We start from the raw sequence: 24,908 nt of genomic DNA, 5'->3' as shown, positions 1-24,908 counted from the left end.
AAAAACACTATTTTTCACATTCTGCAAAAATGAAATTCTCAAAAAAAAATAAATGTAAAAATCAACATTTTTTAACATTTTAGGCCAATTTGTTTTTCTGCTACATATTTTTGGTAAAAAAAAATTGCAATAAGCGTATTTTGATTGGTTTGCGCAAAAGTTATTGCGTTTACTAACTTTAGGAAAGATTTATGTCATTTTTATTTAATTTTTTTTTGTTATTAGTAATGGCGCAATCTGCAATTTTTTGCAGGACTGCAACATTGCGGAGGCCAGATCGGACCCCCAACTGACATTTTTGACACTTTTGGGGGTACCAGTGACATTACTACAGTAATCAGTGCTAAAATATGCACTGTTACTGTAAAAATGACACTGGCAGGGAAAGGGATAACCCTGGAGTTAAATGTGACCCTAGGGGCGTGATTCTAACTGTGGGGGGGGGGGGCGGGGGGCGTGGCTTGTGAAGTCATCAGACATGTGATCCTATATAGCAGGATCACATGACAGCTGTGATAACTTCAGTGAGAAGTATGGACGGCTGTGTTTACATCAGCCGTCTGTCCTTCTCTGTCAGCGGCGGGAGATCAGAGCCATCGGAGCCGCCTGCCACAGGCACTAGCTTCCCCGCTGACGAGCGTGGGCGGGATCGCCCCCCAGCTCCTCCTAGGCGAGCGCCGTACATGTACGGGCTTTTGCCTGGGAGCGCCAGCCTGCCGCAGTGGTTAAAGAGCTAAGCATAATTTTTTTTTTTTTGGTCTACCTTCTTTCGAACTATATAATGTAGCAAGAGGAATCTGAAGTCTAATATATCTAGTGTTCAGACAATATTTCAAACAGATGTCACTAAATCTACTATAATATACTATGACTTGGCCTGTTAATATTCTTTATTAAACTTGCATGTGTTCTGTAAGGAATGTTTTTCAACATTCTAATCTTCCTGTATGCAATTTTCCTGCTGTTTTTTTTTTTTTTTATATATAAGAGTTTCGTTGCTGCAATTAACTAAAAGATTTAAAATGAAGCAAATGCAAGATGCATAAAGCTGGTAAAAGTACACTATTTTTGGGAATGTACAAAACGGTTCTGATGTGCATTGTTGGTTTCTTTTTCAGGCATTATAAAGTGTCTTTTAACAAGGGATTAGTTATGGGAACAATGCCAATGTTTTAGATGTCTGAAAGAAATGTTAGTATATCTTTATTCATTGAAACAGCATGAAGTCTTTAGAAGCAGACAGCTTAAGAGACCTATCTTGTTTTAACCCACTAGGTTGATGTGTGAGCTGCAGATATGTGGGGACTAGTTAAAACAGCTACATGCAATTAAATAATTGTTAAAAAAAAATGCATTATTAATCGTCAAAAGGAATAAATTGCTTGAGTGCTTGCAGGCTCCTTAAAACCTTACTCTCCTATGGCATTGAGAGGTTTTTGTTTTTTTCCCTGGCTGCTATACCATGGTATGTCATATAATATATATGAAATTGGAGTCATATAAAATGGCAACACTCATTTAAAATGGGTGTTCAATTGGGGCCTACAAAATTGAGGGGACAGTTAGATATATAGACATGATCCACCTTTCCTCAAAAATGTGTCTGCCTGTTCTGCTCTAAGTATAAAGGCTTGACTAGACCAAGCATTCAGATTTATCTCTATACAGAAAAGTTGGGGAGATGCCTATGTCGTGAGAAGCAATTAAAATCAGACAAGATTCCCTACCTTTTTCAGCCTTTTCTTTCTGCAAGAGACAGATATGAGGTTGTATCCCAGCTGGAATGGAAATAACATCTGGCATTCATGTGCACCTTTTGCTGTTTTTATATTACATTAAGATTGCCGTAGTAGGTGTTATGAGTAACAATGGACAAAGTTTGGTGAAAATAAAACAAAAAGAAAAAAGCTATATAGTTGACCATGGTATGAAAATCTTCCAATGATATCTGAAAATACAATGTAGCCATGGACTGAATACCTTTCTCTGCAGACGTGTTTATTTGCTGCACATATAGTGAACTTGCGCAAAGTAATCTATTCACATTAACCCACACTTCCCCAGCAGTATTTATTCACTACTTATTTCCTTTGCTACCCTGTCAATCTGTTCAGCTGCCAGAGGTAAAAGGAGGCACCCTGTATAAGCTAGAGATCAGTGCTATCGACTCTCTCCATGTGATAGGAATGGGGGTGAGCCAGCGCTGTGACATGGAGTGAGGCAGGCCATAGATAATGCAATTTTATTTATTCTAAGCTTAACAGTAAGTAAAAATAAGAAAAATTTGTTTACTACCACTTTAAGTACACTTTGCATAGGCAAAGCACAGGTTTACTTTTAAATAATTATTGTTCCACATGGTAAGCTTCAAACTAAACTTCTATAGAAACGCAAGGGAAATCAGTCCTGCTTTAGCAAGCTTACAGAATAACGGCTCATACAGTGTATTTTCTATTAGTAAACTTTTTTATTTACTGATCTGAATGTAGGTGTAATGTTTTCTATATGTCCATGTTTTCTTTATGCACAGCTACACAAATTAGTAAAGGTACACTGTTTCCAGATCTGTAAAAGAAAAAATAGATAAATATGCATATTTTACACTGTACACGTGTTAACTATTATGTCAACATGTGTATCGCCCAAATGTACTGTATTAGGGTACAAGAGTTACTTGCATTCCAGCATTAGCATAGCCACCTGCTCCTGCCAGTTGCCAGGAGGGTGCCAGGTGGCAATAGCCTCCAGCATCATAGCAATAAAGGATAATATGCAGCAATAGCAGCCTGCATCCTAGCAATATAGGATGATATGCAGCAATAGCACCCTGCATCCTAGCAATAAAGGGTGATATGCAGCAATAGAAGCCTGCATCCTAGCAATATAGGATGATATGCAGCAATAGCACCCTGCATCCTAGCAATATAGGATGATATGCAGCAATAGCAGCCTGCATCCTAGCAATATAGGATGATATGCAGCAATAGCAGCCTGCATCCTAGCAATAAAGGGTGATATGCAGCAATAGCAGCCTGCATCCTAGCAATATAGGATGATATGCAGCAATAGCACCCTGCATCCTAGCAATATAGGATGATATGCAGCAATAGCAGCCTGCATCCTAGCAATATAGGATGATATGCAGCAATAGCACCCTGCATCCTAGCAATATAGGATGATATGCAGCAATAGCAGCCTGCATCCTAGCAACAGAGTATGCCAGCTGGAAATAGCTGCCTTTGTCCTAGCAACATAGTACACTAGTCAGCAGTAGCCGCCTGCATTCTAGCAATGAATGATGGTAGGTGGCAATAGTTGCCTGCATCCTAACAACCAATAAACTACATTAACACAATATAATTGTATACATGTAAGTGCTTCTCCAAAGTTACATGATCACAGCGTATAGAGCACTTGTAAGGCAGGGTCTTGCTACTAACTTCTGCCAGCAAAAGCCTACTTTTATATCGCCATGTCCATTTAACTGTAAATTTAGGAGGCCAGTGTGTAGTATAGGTAAATTAGGTGCATAGAAAACATTTTTTTAATGTTAAAGCACATACTGTATTTGTGCAGTTTTTAAATTGGAGGCACAACGCAAAAGACCTGCAAAGAATTTTCTTTAGGAATTTTCCATAAAGCCAAGTCTGTTTGTGCATCTGCTTTTCTTGGCTTGACTCAGCTTTATTCCACTTCAACAAGAACTCTTATTTTTAAATGTAGATGTATTTAAAGAAAATGCGTGCTGGTATGCACTAAGTACTCACTAATTTGGCTATATTATATGCTACTATGTGGTGTCACGTGTCATTAATTAACCTTTTTTGCTGTGTAGGACATATTTAAAGAAAATAGTCACGCACAATTTAACATACAGTTTCTTTAAGACAATATTGAATGAGGATATACTAAGCTGTTTAGGCACAGACACCATTGATAGCTACAACTGCCACATCTAACCAAAAGCATGTTCTAAAATGTACAGATTATTATGTGGCATAATCCCCCCACCGAAGATAAAAACAAAACAGAATGTTACAGCTAAAAAACAGAATGATAGTTCTTTTTTTCTTCCCATTGATTTGTATCCTACAGAAGACTGGTCATATAAATGTAAGGTCTCGTTTGAAAAAACATTTTTAGAAATTGGGGCTGATTTACTAAAGAAGTAAAGGCTTTTCGCCTAGTAAACAAGGTGTGCCCATTTTCATTTTAAATACCCAGTCATGTGCAAAGGAAAAATAAAACATATTTTTATTAATACTAAGATCAATTAATTTTTATTTTGCAAAGTGAAAATTCGCCCATAGGGAGGCTTGGTGTCTGTATAATTAACACTTGACACCCAGGCCTTTTCCTAAATCTTGTTTACATGTAAAAATCAATATATTTTGCTAGAACATTAGTTAGAACCCCTAAACATTATATATATATATATATATATATATATATATATATATATATATATATATATATAAGCCTGAGATAAAAACATAGCTTGCCATTTGGATTAATATATAGCCTACCATTGCTGACCACTCCTAAAAAAATGCTAGTTGCCTTGAAATCATGCTAATCTAATGCCTTCAATATTAAAGACCTAGAATAAATATGCATATCAGGAGATCTTACTCTAGGCTGACTTCATTTGCAACTTACTTGATCCTGGTCAGTAAACCAGAAAGCACTAAAAGTAACAACTAGTATTTGCAGAAGGGGGGCAGTGGTGGAAGATTATGTACATCAGTGCAGATTTTCTAAAATCTAAGTTTATTTATTTTAAAAATATATACTATGGTCCAGTGGTTGTTTAGAAAAGTGTTAATATGGGAGTGAGAAAGTGCACTGGCTTCTCCCTGTTCCACACGCAGTAGAACTTGTATTTTGGGCCACTTGTATTATTATCGAATGTCATTTGATAAAGGAAGGCTTTCCTGAGAGAAACATGGAGCTGCCATTGGTGACTTTTCATTATGCAAATGCTATCAGCCCAATTGTTTTCCTGACCCATCTGCTAGAACTTTTAAGGCACTACACTTATTTGAGTCTTGCCCACAACATTTCCACTGGATATTTCTCAGACATTCCTGCAGTGCATACTTGTTCCCAGTCTGTAAAGGGGTTAGCATAAAAGCAAGTTAAAGAAAAGGTTTACCTTTTGAACATGCTACATGTTACACCCTGTAGCCATGTACTATGTAACATGTTCCAGCTGGTGCCCCACTTACCCTACTCACCCCTGTGACAGCAGGTAGAGGACCCTCTCTTGGCCCCCCGCTTTCACATTTTAAAAGTGGCACGGCTGTACAGGAATCTGTGAATGAATAAACTACAAGTCCCTTCTTTCAATGCTGCAGATGGCTTGTAGTTTTCAATGGACTACAAGGTTGCTGATGAGAAGGTCAGAAAGGCTGATATAGAGTTACGGGCAAGAAAGCTGGAATAAGTGTCTGCAGGAACCTGACATTGCACTCAGGAGCCCCTTAGTCTTGACCCTGCTGGACAAGATTTTGTGGGGCTAGCCTGAAGGTTACCCTTTGGGCACTGTGTGGGTCACTTCCCAGACTCTGTTCTGCTAACTTGTTGCAGAGTAAATAAGTTCAGGGATGCTGGAAATGTCTCTGTGCTTACCCTGTCTTTGAAGACAGTCAGGCTGAACATCAGAGGCCCTCACATTTTTCTTGATTGCTGGGTGTCATTATTCCCCATTTCCCACCAACTTTTCTAGGGAAGGGGTTAATACTGTTGTACTAAGCACTGATGAGTGTCATGTAAGTATACTTTCTTACGTGCCATGCTGGGGGTTATTTAGTAAAACTGCAATATGCAAAATCTGGTGCAGCTCTGCAAAGAAAGCAAATAACCTTTCAGGTTTTATTGCCAAAGCTTAATTGAACAAGCTGAAGTTAGAAGCTGATTGGTTACTATGCACAGCTGCATCACATAGCGCACCAGTTTTAGTAAATCCCCCCCACAGTTTGAAGGCAATATCTCGTCGATGATGCTCCTGCATGCAAAGAGCCATGTGGAATTTTGATCTACAGACCCTTCTTGCTGCCTGCCTACAGTGCCTTTGGTTACTGATCCTATACCTGCTACCAGTTTCCCTGGTTATGTGAGTGCCTGAGAGAGAGAGAGAGAGAGAGAGAGAAGGAGGGGGGAAGAGAGAGAGATTGATGTATTTGCAATATGAAGGTACTAAAATGAGCTACTAAAATTACTAGTCTAGCACACATGTAGAAATGTGTAAATTGCGTATGTCACATGTATAGTATGTAGCAGTGTGAATAAATACAGAGTCCCTGTGATGAATGTAAAATTTCAGTTTTGTGTTTCTTACTTTTATTTTGTTTAGATCGGTCAAGAAAAAGCACAGTGTAAATTTAAGAAAAATCCAGCACCATGTGTGATCCCACAAGAGAAAGAGAACATTTTCCATACTATTTTTGCCTTCTTTACAAAGTCAGGCCGTAAGGTGTTGGTAAGTATTTTTATTTTTTTATTTTAATAGGTCAGAAATTGTTATAAATGTTTTAATGCTGGAAATATAAATATAACGTTCTGTAATGCCACTAGTTCTGACTGTTTGTTGCCCAGGGGCAATAAAAAATGAAAAATGAGGCGCAAAAGAAACCTCATAATTATTGATAGTAACCCCAATAATCATAACAGTCAGAGCATAAATAACACAATGTGTAAAAAAAAACTACAATATAGGAAAATATGCATATCTGCCATAGCAAGAAGCTTTCATTCATACATTTTCTAAGCTTGGGGTTATGCAAACTGGTTCAACCTGTATTTTCAAATACAAATGTTTTGTGAGGCAAAAAATAAAGGATAATTTTTTATTTATAGTTTGTCTTCAGATACAAAGTAAGGGAAGGAGCAAATTGTGAATATTTGTCTGGAACAGTTTGGGGATGCCACCCTAACATCCAGAGTTCCTCCTTCTGTCCTGAGGTTTACTAACTGAAATTTCAGGCCTTGTGAGTAGAGATACAATAAATAAATGCACATATTTTTGCGGAATTTTTTTTTCCAACAAAAGCCTAGAAAGCATTGCACCCCTGATCAGTGGATCGGGGGTGCATTTTCAGGCTTCTTCAGACAAGCCCTGCATGTGGGCTATTAATTTAAAAGCTGCAGAGCTTGTTAATGAACTATAAAGGCACTTATCAGCACCCTTGCAGTTCATTCAGAACTACAAGCCGACTGCCACGGTGGCAAAAAAAAATGCAGACTTCTGTTTACTTCCGTGATCAGCTGTCATTGGCTGACAGGTTATCACGTGGTAAAAGGCCCTTTACCCCGATCTATGATCAGCCGAGTATGGGAGGATGCCCATGTATGCCCTCCTGGCATTTTAAGCCTTCGTCTTTTGGCAACAGCGAGGTCGCCAAGTGGTTAATTCACAGAAAACTGTGAACGTATAAAGTGGCCATGTGGGCAGTGCCCCACACAGCTACACTGTTTTTGAATTGTGACAGTGGGTGTGTGGGGAAGATCCCCCATTGACTGTCTCACTGAGGAGGAGGATTGAGGGGAGAGGCAGCAGGAGCTGGAACATGTCACATGTTTCACCCTAAATACAGGTGGAACATGTAGCATGTTCCAAGGGGTGAATTCCTCCTTTATATTGCAGCTAAAGCCTAAGAGATGAACATTTTCAGGCAGTGTAGGATTTTCATAAAAAGTGGTATTAAAATAATCATTACTGACCGTAAGAAGCACTCCTTACTGCACACAGAAATTGTCCAAATTGTATATAATAGGTTTGAAAATGGAAGATTGTCCCAACATTCATCCATCTCAAAGTGATATAAGCCTGTTTGTAGATGGCCTTATCTATAGGGAGACCAAATAGTGAATGCTTATCAGCTGACTACACCTGTATGCCAGATAACCTTAGAGTCTGCTCAGTCTGAGATCACCTCCAGTACAGAGATCTGTTGGTTTGAAACATTTGATCAGCTTCCCATTAACACACTCAGAAGTTTGGCACCCCCTCCCCCCCCAAAAAAAAAAAAAAAAAAGCTATGATCACTGAAGGAATGTATGAACGCAGTGTAAAATAATTCATGAGCTACTGTGATCAGTGACCAAGATCAGGATAAAGATACAGCAAGGGAGTTTTACAGCAGGGAGTTTTGCAGAAAAGCTGTAAGAATGACTCCCAACTAGACCCAGGTTACATTGTCCCTCTTTTGTTGTTTTAAGTTTTGATAGATTATTCCAATTTATGTAGTGGTTGCAGGGTACATCACAATCAGTCTAATATCTTTATAACACTGATACAAGTACACACACACACAAACACACACACACGAGGACCAGTTTTGGTACATCCTGATCAACCTGTCAAATTGGTTTGTGGCAGTAAACCCACTGAAACTTGGTTAAAACAGATAAAACGTACAATGCATACAGAAAATATCCCTCAGGGCCAAGGCTGCATGAAAAGAATGCTTGCTACATAACCTCCATGCTGCCTTTATTAATAGCAAATTATTGCTAAAGAACTGTGTATACGGTATATGTAATTATAATAGTGAATTTTTAACATAGATTTCTTCACTTTTCCCAGGCACTACTGATGTTGACCATTGTAGGTGCATGATAATGTATGTTTTGTTCATAAAGTATTTAAGTGTTTTTTTTTTTTTTTTGCATCTGGAATGATGGTGGTATGACCAGGGCTGTGGCAAGAGTGTGATTTTTCACTGTTTTCACTGCTCATGTAACTTGCCACAGTGACATCTAAACCATTTATGTAGCAGTTCTGGGCAAGTTGCCAGGCATATAAGCCCTGCAAAGGGGGTATTTTAAGACCTTTGAAATGCATTGGCATTTATGATTATAAGGACTTAGCACTTCCTTGTGAGAATATTCAAATGTGTAGGCCCTTGCTGGTCAAAGTACTTAAAAAAGGGAGCCTCAAGTATGGCATTGACATCTCCAAAGGGGCACAATATTCCGTCAATGTAATGATAAAGAAATCCAGAGTTTTAAAGAATGTATCAAGCCGATTTTAAAGTAAGCCAGATTAAAACTCACAAATTTACAAAAATCTAACTATAACCTTTAGGACCTCAGTGCAGGAAACCATTAAGGGCCCCACTTCAGTCAAAACAGCATGACCCTGGGAAATGTGAGCCGCGGCGAACAGTGGGTATAGAAAGTTGGAGGTCTTAAAGGGGTATTAAACAATACTTGCGCCTGCAATATGTACTGCACACATATACCCCCACAGTTCTTACTAAAGGACACTTTGCAGTATGTATGGTGGCACTCTAGATAATGTAAGGGGGTACTTTGGAGGTACTCAGTTTTTACCTCCAGCGTGTCCCCTTACATACTTTAGAGTACGCCCTTACATCCTCCTCCAGAGTTCCCTGGGCCCCTTACATCCTCCAGAATGCCCTCTTAGTAATACCGTACTAAGGGGGTGCTCTCTGGATGTAAAGGAGCACTCCGGAGGCTCTACAGGGTAGCCTAACCTAGTACCCCCAGAGTGCCCCCTTATGTCCTGCTCCTCTTCTCCAAAGTGCCCCCAAAGTTAGTTCCCCTTTATGTCCTGTTACTCCAGAGTTCCCTCTAATTTAGTGTTTCCTTGTGTTGCCCTGCTCCTCCAGAGTGCCCCTAAATTGTTATTTCTTCCCACATACCTTTCTGGCCTGGCCACAAGCAGCTGGCAGTAAAACACTTTAGAAAAACAAAAATACTTCTCAGCGACTTTAAAACTGTGCATGCACAGTTCTGGAGGCAGCTGATTAGAGAACTGCAGGGCTCTGCTTCTACTAATGCGGTGGCGCATGCGAATATAAGCCACAGCCTGCTGCCAAATCCGAGGTTAATTCTGACAGCTCTCTAATCGGCTGGCTCCGAAATTGCGCAGTTTGAAGTCACAGTCACAGAGAAGTTTTCTTTTCTTTCCACAGTGTTTCACTTGTGAGTTGTAAGTCGCAGGCAGCCAGGGACAAGGAGGTTTATTTACAGGCACTGACAGAATAAAAGTGCCTCCTTAGGCAACACTGAGTCTTCCCACCCCCCCCCCCCCCAGTGGCAGAACACAGCACCCCCAGAGACTTGGTGCAAACTGTTTAACTTCTTGAAACCAGTCTTCAAAAAATATATTCCTTCACTGGCTTAAATAAGCATCAAAACACAGAATGCTGTTTGAAGGCTCCCCAGGCCCATGATTTATCCAAAGGACTGCATTCCCTAAAGCATATACCCAACTGTTTGGGTATCTGGGAATAAAAGAACAGACCTTGGATACAGATAATCACTTCTTTTGACTGTCTGGTCTCCCTAGTGGCTAGGGGATGTTTACTTGCTGCAGCTCTCCATCTCTCTGCAACCTGCCTCTCAGTTCCTTACACATGTGCACGGTCCAGCCATAGATTAGAATAATAGTTGTTCTGAGTAGAGTTGAGCGGACACCTGGATGTCCGTGTTCAGCGGGTTCGGCCCAACTTGAAAAAAAAGTCCGGGTCCGTGTCCCGGACTTTTTCCGAACTTTACCCGGACACCGAACCCCATTGAAGTCAATGGGGACCCGAACTTTCAGGCACTAAAATGGCTCTAAAAAACCAATGGAAAGGGCTAGAGTGCTGCAAATGCCAGCAAAATGTAGTTAAGAGCATGGCAAGTGCTCTAAAAAAAAAATTCCCCTTTACATTTGTAATTTTTAAATAGCAGATTAGAACAGCAATCTGTAGTAAAATATAGCTGAACGCTGCACACAACAGACTGATAAAAATAGATTTTTTTCTCCCTCCTCCTCCTCCTCAGTGGGCTCAAGTGAGGGCAAAAAGATTGTTCACTGCACCACCCCCCACACAGCAAAATCAATGTAGATCGCTAACGGACGATTGTTCTGTCCGGTGTCTCCTATCTGACCCTGCCTAATCTCTCCAGCCTGTCCCTAAAATTCTCAAATATCTTTCCCTGCCTACACTCCGACCTGTCCCTGCATTCTTTTCAGGCACAATTTTTCACTGTCTGTCCCTAATCAGCAGCAGCTAGCACGTATGATGTGTGCTCTCTCCCTACACTACAGCAGAATGACGCACCGCGCTGTGTCTCTCGAGCTTATAAAGACATGGGTCACATGCTTCAGATGACCAATCACAGCTACTAGTACATTAGTAGGCATGGCTGTGATGGCGCACACCAGTTAAACGCTTGTTGATTGGCTGTTGAAAGCCCGCCATTAAAAGCGCGCCATTACATACAAAACAGGAAATAAAATTACCGAACACGGATTTTAAACCCGAACATACAGTAAAGTTTTCGGGTTAGTGTCCGGGTAGCAAAAATCCAATTATCCAGTACGGACCCGAATAATACAGTCCGTGTTCGCTCAACACTAGTTCTGAGTACACTAAAGTCACCCATTATTTTCTTATACTGGACCACATTGAGTCAAGCTGGAAATAGGCTGCAGGGAGATGTGTGGACATGTGAAGTAGAGAGTTGCCAGTCTCTGGTTAGGCCAGGCAATCTGAAAAATATGTCTGCATATCTATTTACAGTTGTTATCAGTAAGGCAAGTGGTGTTTTTTTGCAGAATTTCAGTTCCACTATAATATATATGATCATTTTCTCTGCGTGATCCTTTCACTTGTTAAATAAGCACTTTTCACAAATAAAGGGAAACGTACATCAGAAATGTTATGAATCAGTCAATAAAATTCACATCACACGGGAAACAAAGCTAGTAAAATGTGTTATTGTTTGCCTGTTTTAGAAAAAGAGGGGAAATTCTACTTTTACCACGGCATTTTGAGTGTTGAAATAGGAATAATGCCTCAGAATGCCGGCATATAAATGAGCACAAAGTATGCCAGGGAAAACCTTGACTGAATCAATTAACTTGCCATGAATGAGTGACTAAACTGGAAACTGGAAAATCCTGACTAAAATTCAGATCTTGGTGAAGAAAAATGAATGAAGAGTACAAATGTAATCATTTTGAAATTTTTTTGCATTAGCTGGCCAAACCTGACCAGCAAAAAGACCAGTCCTATTTGTTACTGTTGCTGTAAACCCTAGTCAGTGAAAATTTTTTGCCGCAAAATACAGTAAATTAAGCTTGAGGTGATGAGCCGTACTGCTTGGACCTTAAGTGCCGGTTCACACTTATGCGCTTGTACTGCGAATGCTATGCGTTCTAAATAGTCTCCAATCGCATGCATTTACAAAATTCATTGAATTCGTGACACTCGTTCACATCTATGCGTTGCGATCCAGATGCGAATGTGATGCGATGATAAAAAGGGTCTTGTGCGAGTTTACAGAGTTGCGTTGCGAATTTAGTCTCCATAGACATCAATGTAAATCGGTCTGGACTCGCATTATCAGTTCAGATATGTGCGAATTCTTATGTGCGAATTTTTATTTTTTGTTTGATTTTCCCCTCAGCTCCACCCCTCCTGAGCTTAATTAACATAATCAACGCAATAAAATTTTCATTACAATCGCGCTGGTACTATTGAAAAACACAAGGGAAACTCGCACTGCAAATTCGCATTGCAAGCGCAAGCGCATAAGTGTGAACCGGCACTAAAGAATGGGGTATGCCCTCATGTAGGATTTACCTGACTGAAATTTTCAGTGCTCAGGCTTGTGCTGCAGCACTCCTCCCTTACTTTCAGTTGGGGTTTGTGCACCCAATCTTTTCCCCATGCCTAGCAGTGTCCATGATGATTAGCACACACTATGCTAAAATGTAGGATCACGCTAAATTAGCAGAGTCGTCCTTGCTTGCCAGCACAGCATGAATCTTGCACAGCAGTCCAAAAAACGTTTTATTGCAAAAGGATCATATCACATGACATCAGGATAAGTGCAAAATTTCGGAGCCACGCAGGACCCCTTCATCAGGCATGTGATAATAAAGACGTATGACGAAAGGGGTCCTGCGTTGCTCCGAAACGTTGCACATATCCTGATAGGATGCGATTCTTTTGCAATAAAACGTTTTTTTGACTGCTATGCAAGATCCATGCTGTACTGGCGAACATGTATACTTCTCTGTGATGTATCCAGTGTCCAGATTGTGATCGCTGCAGCACCCATAACAGATGTGCCTATATCCAGGAACGTGTGCAATGGGAATATGAACTATTCTATTCCTTGCTTACCTGTCACTCAGTCATGTGGGCAGATCATGTGGACACAGAACGGCTTGATGTGTCACTGAATGGGGTAACACACATGCTGCGGTGGCTCAAAATGCACCCCTTAGCCCATGTAGCCAACAGAAAATCTAAAGTCAACTTTTCGATATATAACAAATGGATCCTTATAAGAGCAGATGACAGTTGCAGAAATATGAAAGACCATACCTTATTGTAAGTAGTTCTTGCTATGTAATCATAGCGTTTTTAATTTGGGTATAAAATCACTAAATATACAGCTTTCAATAGGAATACCTTGTACAAAGGCACTTTCTATTATGGGGATGACAACTATCTCCCAGTTGTGCTTCTGTGGTCTCATCTGTCACAATAACCCCCTCTTGAGACTACAAGCAGATATGCCAACACACATGGCATAAGTCTAGAAAGCTGAAAACTGTTCTATGATTTGTTCTCAGGTTTCTATATTTCCGATTGGGGTTGTTGAAAAATATCCATAGATCGTTACTGTAGCACACTGATGTGAATCCACCCTGAAAAAGGGAAAAGCATTGTGGAATAAATACATGTTCCTTTAAAAAAAAAAAAATCAATAAACAAAGCTCACTGCCAACAGTTATTCTAGCTTTCATTGTTGGCTTTAAAATCATTATATGGTAACTACTGTTGATTTATAAAGTTCTCATGCATTGGCTTTGAATTCCAACATGAAGATTATACTTCCATATCTCTCCTTGTCCTGTGCCCACTGGCATGCTGCGGGTCATTATTTGTGGCATGGCAATGTCTAGCTCTGTGCCCCAATATATGACAACAAAAACATCTGCTATGGAAATTCCATCTATATTCTTTCTAGGAATCCCCACCTTAAAGTTCATCTTTAGTCACCGATATTTTCAATACAATAGTAACACTACCCCAGCATTTCAATATGTGATTATTTTTGGGCAGGGTTAAATGACCTTGTGGAGAGTTACCCCCCCCCCCCCCCAAAGACTTAACTGTCTATATGAAATTCTCTGAGAGTATCACAGAATACAGTGGTGACCAGGAACAATCTAATATTGTATAATAAAGATTACCTCTTTTCATGTATAATTAAAATCTTAGATTTTAGTTTTGAAATAAAATTGAACGTGAAATTGCCTCTAGATATGGGAATTTTACAATAAAAGACCAAATAGGGATCACACTTGCTTGGCAATACTATCATTATAAAGTAAAATTGGTGTTCCCATAGGGTTAAGATGGAATGTTTATGTGATGATATGCTGTTGCCATACATTAGAACACCCCTGGTTTGCGAGGCTCCCTGTGCAAGTTTGTAAAACCACCTGCAAGGCATATCTAGCCCTTAAGGCTCCTGTTTGTGATGTTGTGCTATCAGCCACTAAACTGTATATGGGAGTAGAAAGATAGCATAAACTGATCATTCTGGGCTTCACTCTGCTTTTTTAAACTGCTGCCTTGTAAAGGTTGACTAGCATCCTAACTAACTGGCAGCAATTAGTTGCACTGCAAACACGCCATGCTGTCTGGCAATGCTATGGCTGGAAGTAAATGGTGACACGGAGTTTGGTTTTGCTTTAATGCCTTTTTTGGTGACTTCTGTCTACATCTTACAATCTACTTACAGTATGTGCTTCTCTTCTTAAATACATTAGGTATCTAAGAGAGCGTATCTTATCTCTGTGCAGACCATTAATAGTTTATTTTTCTGAACTTTAAATAGCTTTTTATATCTTTCTGCCTGCCAAGCTGCATCCCTGGTGTGGTGTCTGTAGAGCATAATATTATGTCTGTGAAATAATGTATATCCCTAAGTGATAACTATGTGACTAAACCTCTAAATGTAATGTAGATTTGTTTATGTCGTGAAATAATAGTATTACATATGGATATTTTACAACTACTTTTAATAAACACGTTAGTAGACCTAATAAAAGAGCCCATAGCGATGAGTAAATCCACATTATTATTATTAGCTATTATGAGTAAATGAGTCATGTACACAATAAAGTTCAAAAAGATTTAAAAGGATTGTACGGCACAATATTTTTTTTGTAAATAGCAAACATGTAATACTTACCTGCTCTTTGAAAAGGCTTTGCATAGAGCAGCCCCAACCCTCCTCTTTTTGGGTCCCCCGTCGGCGCTCCTGGCCCCTCCTCCCTGACAATTGCTCCCATTGCTAAGGGGGCACGCATGTGTGCTCCCTGCTATGCCAACTCTTTGTGTCCATAAGACACAGAGCATGGCTTGGCCCCACCCCCGGCCCTCCTCACTGGCTGTGATTGACAACAGCAGAAACCAATAGCTTGCACTGCTGTGTCTGAGCCAATGAGGAGGGAGAGAGCCTGAAGAACCTTTGCTGTCATGCACGTCACGTGATTGAGATTGGGCTTAGGTAAGTGTGGGGGGGAGGGAAAGAGCTGCTTTCAGAACATTTTTTTTTTTTTTTGTAAATCTAAAACTAAACCAAGACTGACAAGGGAAAAACCCCGCAGACGAGGAAGATGGGGATGTGCCCAACAATCTCAAAAGAAAAATAAAATCATAAAAAATTGAAATTTTATAGGAAACAAAATAAAAAAGATAAAATAAAAATCGACACATAAAAATACATTGTATAAAAGGTGTATCACATAACACAACACATCCTACAGTACGGTGGATCGACACATTTAGCCCACAGTCTGGGCTTCCCCAGGATCCGGATGTGTGACAGACTGCTCAAAAATATATATACACCTTGTAATAAACAGATAAAATCCCATAATAGTCAATACATAAATGTATGTAAATGTACATGTAGCTTTATCTACACAATATAGTAATATACAAATCACATATTCATATATATTAGCAGAAAGGGGAACAAATCAGGAGCAAAAAAAAACAATGAGAAAAAACAATTATTATTATAATAAATGCTAAAAAATAATAAAAATTATATATGCTAAAAAGTGTGGGGGACCAAGGATTGGAAATGACAATCGGGGGGAGTGACACAATGAGGAATGAAAAGGACCAAACAAAGAAAAACCCTAAAACAAAACACACAACTAAATCTCATAAGCCAAGCCATGAGATCTAGAATAACAAGCTGGAAAATAGCCGATTGGTCTAAGCAGGGAGGAGGGGCTTGCAATCCCCTAGAGAAAATACTGTAATATAAAAAAAATAATAAATGATCATAAAACCAACAAGTGCAAATAACCACTAAAAATAAAGAAATAAAAAAAAATACACACAAAATAACACACCGACCATTTAAAAAAAAATAAAAAAAAAAATATATATATATATATATATATATATATATATATATATATATATACAGTGCCTTGCAAAAGTATTCAGCCCCCTTGAACTTTGCGACCTTTTGCCACATTTCAGGCTTCAAACATAAAGATATAAAACTGAAACCCAGGGTGGGTACGGGGAAAAATCAAGAGAGCAGCCTAAAAACATCAAATGAGGATAAATGTAACCGATCAAAATTACGAGGCTTGTATACCAATGCCAGAAGCCTGGCCAACAAGATGGGAGAGCTGGAGCTGCTGATGTTTGAGGAGGACTTAGATTTTGTGGGGATAACTGAGACTTGGTTTGACAGCTCTCATGACTGGATGGCGACCATTCAGGGGTATTCCCTTTATCGCAGAGATAGAGAAGGTAAAAAAGGGGGAGGGGTATGTTTGTATATTAAGAACAGTATACAGGTAAATATGAGGGATGATATTAATAATGGAGCTATGGACGAGGCAGAATCCCTATGGGTAGAGCTTCAAAGGAAAGGCACGGTGGGGAAGGTAATATTGGGCGTATGCTATAGGCCCCCCAACCAGAGGGAGGAGGGTGAGGCGGACCTCATGTTACAGATAGGATTGGCAGCAAGGATGGGAAATGTCATTATAATGGGGGACTTTAATTATCCTGATATAGACTGGGCAGAAGGAACCGCGCATTCAGCCAAGGCTCGGCAGTTCCTAAATGTTTTGCAGGACAATTTCATGGGTCAGATGGTGAATGCACCGACAAGAAACAATGCGGTACTTGACCTACTGATTACCAACAATACAGACCTGCTCACGGATATAGAAATACGGGACAACTTAGGGAACAGTGACCATAGGTCAATTGGTTTCAGTATTAATTACAGTAATAGGAAACACAAGGGTAATATAAGGACACTGAATTTCAAAAGAGCCAATTTCCCTAAACTGCGCTCGCTGCTAGAAAATATCAAATGGGATAGAACCCTGGGAACAAAGAACACGGAGGAAAAATGGGAGTGCTTCAAGAGCATACTTAACAAGGGGTGGGCCAGTGCATTCCACAGGGAAATAAATTTAAAAGAGCAAAACTAAACCCTGGGTGGCTAAACTCCAACATAAAAATGTATATTAAAGCTAAAGAAAAGGCCTTCAAAAAATACAAGACTGAGGGGTCATTGGCAGCATTTAAGCACTACAAAGAGTGTAATAAGAAATGTAAAGACAAAATCAGGGCGGCTAAAATAGAACACGAGAGACATATAGCGGAGGAGAGTAAAAAGAACCCCAAGAAGTTCTTTAAGTATATAAACAGTAGGAAAGCGAGGCCAGAGCACATTGGCCCCATAAAAGATGATAAAGGAAAAATGGCCACAGAGGACAGAGAAAAGGCGGAAGTGTTAAATAATTTCTTTTCTTCAGTCTTCACAAAGGAATCGGGGGGGCTACACGAACCCAGCTTGTAAGGCCGAACTAAATAATACACCTCAGGAAGTGCCGCCATGGCTAACAGAGGATAGACTTAGAGCTAAACTAGAGAAACTTAACATAAATAAATCCCCGGGACCGGATGGCTTGAACCCAAGGGTTCTTAATGAGCTCAGCCAGGTGATTGCCAGACCATTATTCTTGATCTTTAAGGATAGTTTACAGACGGGTATGGTGCCAGCTGATTGGAAAAAAGCCAACGTGGTACCAATATTTAGAAAGGGGCCGAGATATATCCCGGGTAACTATAGGCCGGTCAGCCTAACATCAGTAGTCTGCAAAATTTTGGAGGGGATGATAAGGGACCACATACAAGACTTTAGTAATGAAAACGGTATTATAAGTAGTAATCAGCATGGATTCATGAAAAATCGTTCGTGCCAAACCAATCTATTAACCTTCTACGATGAAGTGAGCTGCCACTTAGATAAAGGTAAGCCTGTGGATGTGGTGTATCTGGACTTTGCAAAGGCCTTTGACACCGTTCCCCACAAACGCTTACTGTACAAACTAAGGAAGGTAGGTGTGGACCATAAGGTGAGTACCTGGATAGAGAACTGGCTCCAGGGGAGAGTACAGAGGGTGGTGATTAATGGGGAGTACTCGGATTGGGCGGGTGTGGAAAGTGGGGTCCCCCCAGGGTTCTGTCCTGGGACCAATCCTGTTTAATTTATTCATAAATGATCTAGAGGAGGCGATATCTAGTACAATCTCAGTATTTGCAGATGATACTAAATTAGGCTTGCCAATATCTTCTATGCAGGACGTGGAAATCTTGCAAGCAGACCTGAACAAAATAACGGGGTGGGCAACTACATGGCAGATGAGATTTAATGTTTAAAAATGTAAAGTAATGTATTTGGGGGCCAGAAACCAGAAAGCAAGCTACTCCCTAGGGGGGGAACCTCTGGGTGAGTCTAGGATGGAAAGGGAACTAGGGGTACTGGTAAACAACAGGCTTGGCAGTGGCATGCAATGCCAAGCCGCCGCAAGCAAAGCCAACAAAATACTGGGTTGTATAAAAAAGGGGATTCACTCCAGAAATAAAGGGATTATTCTTCCACTCTACAAGACTCTGGTCCGGCCACATCTGGAGTATGCTGTCCAGTTCTGGGCACCGGTCCTCAGGAAGGATGTGCTGGAACTGGAGAAAGTCCAGAGAAGGGCAACAAAAATAATTAGGGGAATGGAGGACATCAGCTATGAGGAAAGACTACAAGCACTGAACCTATTCTCTCTGGAGAAGAGACGATTGAGGGGGGATATGATATCAATGTACAAATACTGTATTGGCGACCCTAGCATAAGGAACAAACTGTTCAGAGAAAGGAGATAATAGACAATAAGACACGTGGCCACTCACTAAAACTTGAGGAAAGGCGGTTTAACCTTAAAGTGCGTAAGGGGTTCTTCACTGTAAGAGCAGTAAGGATGTGGAATTCTCTTCCACAAGCAGTCGTATCAGCAGGGAGCATTGATAGTTTCAAAAAACTATTAGATGGACACCTTAAAGACCACAACATACAGGGGTATACAATGTACGGTTAAAAGCAAACACACACACACATCATAGGTTGAACTGGATGGACTGATGTTTATGAAATTTTTTGTGAAGAATCAACAAGTGGGACACAATCATGAAGTGAAACAAAATTTATTGGATATTTCAAACTTTGTTAACAAATAAAAAACTGAAAAATTTGGCGTGCAAAATTATTCAGCCCCTTTACTTTCAGTGCAGCAAACTTTCTCCAGAAGTTCAGTGAGGATCTCTGAATGATCCAATGTTGACCTAAATGACTAATGATGATAAACAGAATCCACCTGTGTGTAATCAAGTCCCCCTATAAATGCACCCGCACTGTGATAGTCTCAGAGGTCCGTTTAAAGCGCAGAGAGCATCATGAAGAACAAGGAACACACCAGACTGGCCCGAGATACTGTTGTGGAGAAGTTTTTAGCCAGATTTGGATACAAATAGATTTCCAAAGCTTTAAACATCCCAAGGAGCACTGTGCAAGCGATAATATTGAAATGGAAGGAGTATCAGTCCACTGCAAATCTACGAAGACCTGGCCGTCCCTCTAAACTTTCAGCTCATATAAGACTGAGTGGCAAGAAGAAAGCCATTTCTTAAAGATATCCATAAAAAGTGTCGTTTAAAGTTTGCCACAAGCCACCTGGGAGACACACCAAACATGTGGAAGAAGGTGCTCTGGTCAGATGAAACCAAAATCAAACTTTTTGGCAACAATGCAAAACGTTATGTTTGGCGTAAAAGCAACACAGCTCATCACCCTGAACACACCATCCCCACTGTCAAACATGGTGGTGGCAGCATCATGGTTTTGGCCTGCTTTTCTTCAGCAGGGACAGGGAAGATGGTTAAAATTGATGGGAAGATGGATGGAGCCAAATACAGGACCATTCTGGAAGAAAACCTGATGGAGTCTGCAAAAGACCTGAGACTGGGACGGAGATTTGTCTTCCAACAAGACAATGATCCAAAACATAAAGCAAAATCTACAATGGAATGGTTCACAAATAAACATATCCAGGTGTTAGAATGGCCAAGTCAAAGTCCAGACCTGAATCCAATCAAGAATCTGTGGAAAGAACTGAAAACTGCTGTTCACAAAAACGCTCTCCATCCAACCTCGAGCTGTTTTGCAAGGAGGAATGGGCAAAAATTTCAGTCTCTCGATGTGCAAAACTGATAGAGACATACCCCAAGCGACTTACAGCTGTAATCACAGCAAAAGGTGGCGCTACAAAGTATTAAGGGGGCTGAATAATTTTGCACACCCAATTTTTCAGTTTTTTTATTTGTTAAAAAAGTTTGAAATACCCAATAAATTTCGTTTCACTTCATGATTGTGTCCCACTTGTTGTTGATTTTTCACAAGAAAAAAAAAAAAAAACAGTTTTATATCTTTATGTTTGAAGCCTGAAATGTGGCAAAAGGTCGCAAAGTTCAAGTGGGCCGAATACTTTCGCAAGGCACTGTGTGTGTGTGTATATATATATATATATATATATATGTGTGTGTAACCGACATCTCAATAAACAGAAGTGCTAGAACAGTAAAACAAATAAATAAACACAGAAAAGCCACACACTATAACAAAAACATAACATTTTTTTTAACCCTAATGCAGAGAATGCATTAAGATAAAATAAAAATCGGCATTTAGAATCACTTTAATACTTTTAATACTGCTTTATGTAGGTTTTCTTTTTTATTCAATTTAAGCAAAACCAAAAATTCTAATTATTTGGCTTTGTTTAACTTTTGCAGGTCTTGCAATGGGTTTTGAAATTTTTTTTTTATTGACTTGTTTTTTAAAATAAAGCACACAAACTGCAGTCATCTTTCACCATTTTAACTGCTCAGAATCAATAAAAGAGGACATTTGATTGATTACTGTATTGGCATGATGCAACTGTAGTGCGTTGTCTTAACCACTTAAGCCCCGGAAGATTTTACCCCCTTCCTGACCAGGGCCTATTTTGCGATTCGGCACTGCGTGACTTTAGCGGACAATTGCGCGGTCGTGCGAAATGTTTTAACATTTTAGGCCAATTTGTTGTATGCTACATATGTTTGGTTAAAAAAAAATCGCAAAAAGCGTATTTTGATTGGTTTGCGCAAAAGTTATTGCGTTTACTAACTAAGGGAAAGATTTTTGTCATTTTTGTTGTTTTTTTTTTAACGAGTAATGACGGCGATCTGCGATTTTTTTATGTGGGACTGCGACATTGCGGCGGACAGATCGGACCCCTGACTGACATTTTTGACACTTTTGGAGTTACCAGTGACATTACTACAGTAATCAGTGCTATACATATGCACTGTTACTGTAAAAATGACACTGGCAGTGAAGGGGTTACATTTTTTGAGAGGGAGGGGTTAAGTGTGTCCCTAGGGGCGTGTTTCTAACTGTGATTGGTTGTGGCTTGAGGTGTAAGAACAGTGATCAACGGTCCTACATAGCAGAACCGTATGATCACTATTCTTACACAGGGGAGAATGATAGGCGGCTTTGTTTACACTAGCCGTCTGCCTTTCTCCCTTTCTAACGGACAATCGCGAGTGCCCGGCAGACATCGGGTCCGCCGGGTACACGTGCGGGGGGGGGGGGGGGTCCGTGAGCGAGCGGGAGCGCGCTCGCTCCCTAGAGCCTCACAGGCTAGCGACGTAGACCTACGTCGCTTTGCCTGTGAGGGGCTGACTGCCGACGTAAATCGGCGTTAGGCAGTCGGCAAGTGGTTAATATTTACTGTGAATTTATTTAGTGTGACAAGAAGTCTTCACTAAAAAAATTAGAATAAGAATGCCACCCTGTATTTTTTCTAGGTTTATATTACTGATTGCACAAGAACAGTATAACTAGGATTCCTGTAAGTCATTGTTATTCTATAAAAGAAAAAATATATCAATCCCTTCAATAGTCCATGAGAGTGAAAAGTCCAACACATAAGCAGCGCTGTAAAGAGTGTGACCCCTTAATAAATCGACAACGGTGAATCAGCGAGCACCTCAATAGTGAGAGAATCAATGGAGTGCAGATAAGATCAAGGGCTTCCACCACACCACGTGACCCCCTCAGGTAATGCTCACTTACCAGAAATGTAAAATCAGAGAGCCTTTAAATCTCCTCAATCTCATCAGACCGGACCAGGTATGGGCAACTCCAGACTCTTTAGACACCAATATCTCCCCAATCGGAATTATAAGAAGTACACAAAATCCATATACTGGTTCATCCAAAGAGTGTGTGCAGAGTAATATGAAAAACATAAAGGGCTCATAGGGTAGTAGTCCAACGCTATTTTATTGTTAAAATATACCCCAGTTCCCCACTCTATGCACTCACATAAAACAAATGAATAAAGGCACTCAAAACAAGATCTCACTGACAGCAGATGCGCTGCCCGGAAGCTCACCGGCCCTCTCCTGCTCGTCAGCCTCAGGAGGATGTGTAGGCACGTCTGCAGCAGCCGTTCACAATACTGATGTCGGGGTAGCCACGTGCTCACGCCCTGACATGTTTCGTCATCACACTGACTTCTACGGAGGGCGTCAAGTAGGAGTATTCGTAGCTGCTGACTTCTATTTTTTTTCCCCCCAGTCGGAACGCCTCTTTAAGGCCTACAGGAGAAGGCTCAGACATTTACAGTAAAATAACATGGCATTACTTTTTATTAATTAAAATGATGTAGCCCTATATAAAGACAAAAAAAAATTGCTTGTTCCCACAGTTATTACAACGGCTCTATTTGCTAAACTGTGAAATTAGTTGAAATGCTAAGAAGCAGTTCATGTTTACTTAACACATTCAGTTAGCTCTATTTACGTATTTTAAAAGCAATCTACACATCGATGGATGTTTTTGTTTACTTTGATATACTTCACTGTGTTTTACTTTACTTCACACTTTAGGGCCTCGTGCTCACTAGATGTTTTTACAGCCGCTTCTAGGGGCGTCTGACATTTTTTTTCCTACCTCTATACTCCCCTCTACATTGGCCTATGTGTCCATGCACACATAGGCTTTTAGGAGCATTTAGTGGCAGAAGCTTTTACAGGCAGGATTAAAAAAAAAACACTGCCAGTGCATCCAGGAGCAGCAGAGTTTGGGCAGAAAAAACACTGGAAGCTACTAACAGCTTCTAAAAGCTGCTAAATGTTAGTGCTTGAGCGTTAGTTCATTTTAATAACCAGAATAAATAATTTATTCTGGCCAATGAAATAAGTTAACGTCCAAGAGTTTGACACCTGTTAAAGCTCCTAAAAGCTTGTAAATGTTTAGGATAATTTTACAAGCGTCAGGCATTTTTTCTGCAAAAACACTGCTGGCTCCTAAGAGTGTTAAATAAACGTCCTATGTGCATGAGGGTTATAAATGAGGTCCATTGCGTTGCCATGCTTTTTCAAAGCATTGAGGTACATAAGAAAACATGCTTGAACATAAACTATATTGTCAAAAGTATTGAAGCGCCTGCCTTTACACACACCTGAATTTTAATGGAATCCCAGTCTTAGTCCGTAGGGTTCAATATTGAGTTGGCCCACCCTTTGCAGCTATAACAGCTTGAACTCTTCTGGGAAGGTTGTCCACAAGGTTTAGGAGTGTGTCTATAGGAATGTTTGACCATTCTTACAGGAAAGGCATTTGTGAGGTCAGGCACTGATGTTGGACAAGAAGGCCTGGCTCGTAGTCTCCACTTTAATTCATCCCAAAGGTGTTCTATTGGGTTGAGGTCAGGACTCTGTGCAGGCCAGTCAAGTTCCTCCATCGCAAACTCGCTCATCCATGTCTTCATGGACCTTGCTTTGTGCACTGGTGCAGAGTCATGTTGGAACAGGAAGGGGCCATCCCCAAACTGTTCCCACAAAGTTGGGAGCAATACTTTTGGTAATATAGTGTAGAACAGTTTCCACTCTTCTGGGAAGGCTGTCCACAAGGTTTAGAAGTGTTTCTATGGAAATGTTTGACCATTCTTCAAGAAGAGCATTTGTGAGGTCAGGCACTGATGTTGGACGAGCAGGCCTGGCTCGCAGTCTCCTCTCTAATTCATCCAAAAGGTGCTATATCGGGTTGAGGTCAGGACTCTGTGCAGGCCAGTCAAGTTCCTCCACCCCAAACTTGCTCATACATGCCTTTATGGACCTTGCTTTGTGCACTGGTGCGCAGTCATGTTGGAACAGGAAGGGGCCATCCCCAAACTGTTCCCACAATGTTGGGAGCATGAAATTATCCAAAATGTCTGAAGCCTTAAGAGTTCCTTTCACTAGAACTAAGGGGCAAAGCTAACCCCTGAAAAACAACTGCTCACCAGAATATCCCCTCCACTAAATGATTTGGACCAGTGCACAAAGCAAGGTCTATAAATACATGGATGAGCGAGTTTGAGGTGGAGGAACTTGACTGGCCTGCACAGACTAGCCTGACCTGATAGAACACTTTTGGGATGAATTAGAGCGGAGACT

General features: G+C 40.4%; 1 protein-coding gene across 1 annotated transcript in view; it reads left to right on the top strand.

The window, feature by feature from the left end:
- Positions 1–24,908, top strand: part of ITGA9 (integrin subunit alpha 9) — a 578,355-nt gene that overhangs the window by 504,068 nt on the left and 49,379 nt on the right. The window contains exon 24 of the mRNA XM_082257332.1: positions 6,356–6,481. Coding sequence (XP_082113458.1) covers positions 6,356–6,481 — 126 coding nt within the window. The remainder of the gene's footprint in view (positions 1–6,355; positions 6,482–24,908) is intronic.

The sequence above is a fragment of the Pelophylax lessonae genome (assembly GCF_965119305.1).
Source record: "Pelophylax lessonae genome assembly, chromosome: 5".
NCBI classification, from domain to species: Eukaryota; Metazoa; Chordata; class Amphibia; order Anura; family Ranidae; genus Pelophylax; species Pelophylax lessonae.
The sequence above is the reverse complement of the archived record's forward strand: the minus strand, read 5'-3'. Positions and strand labels throughout refer to the sequence as shown.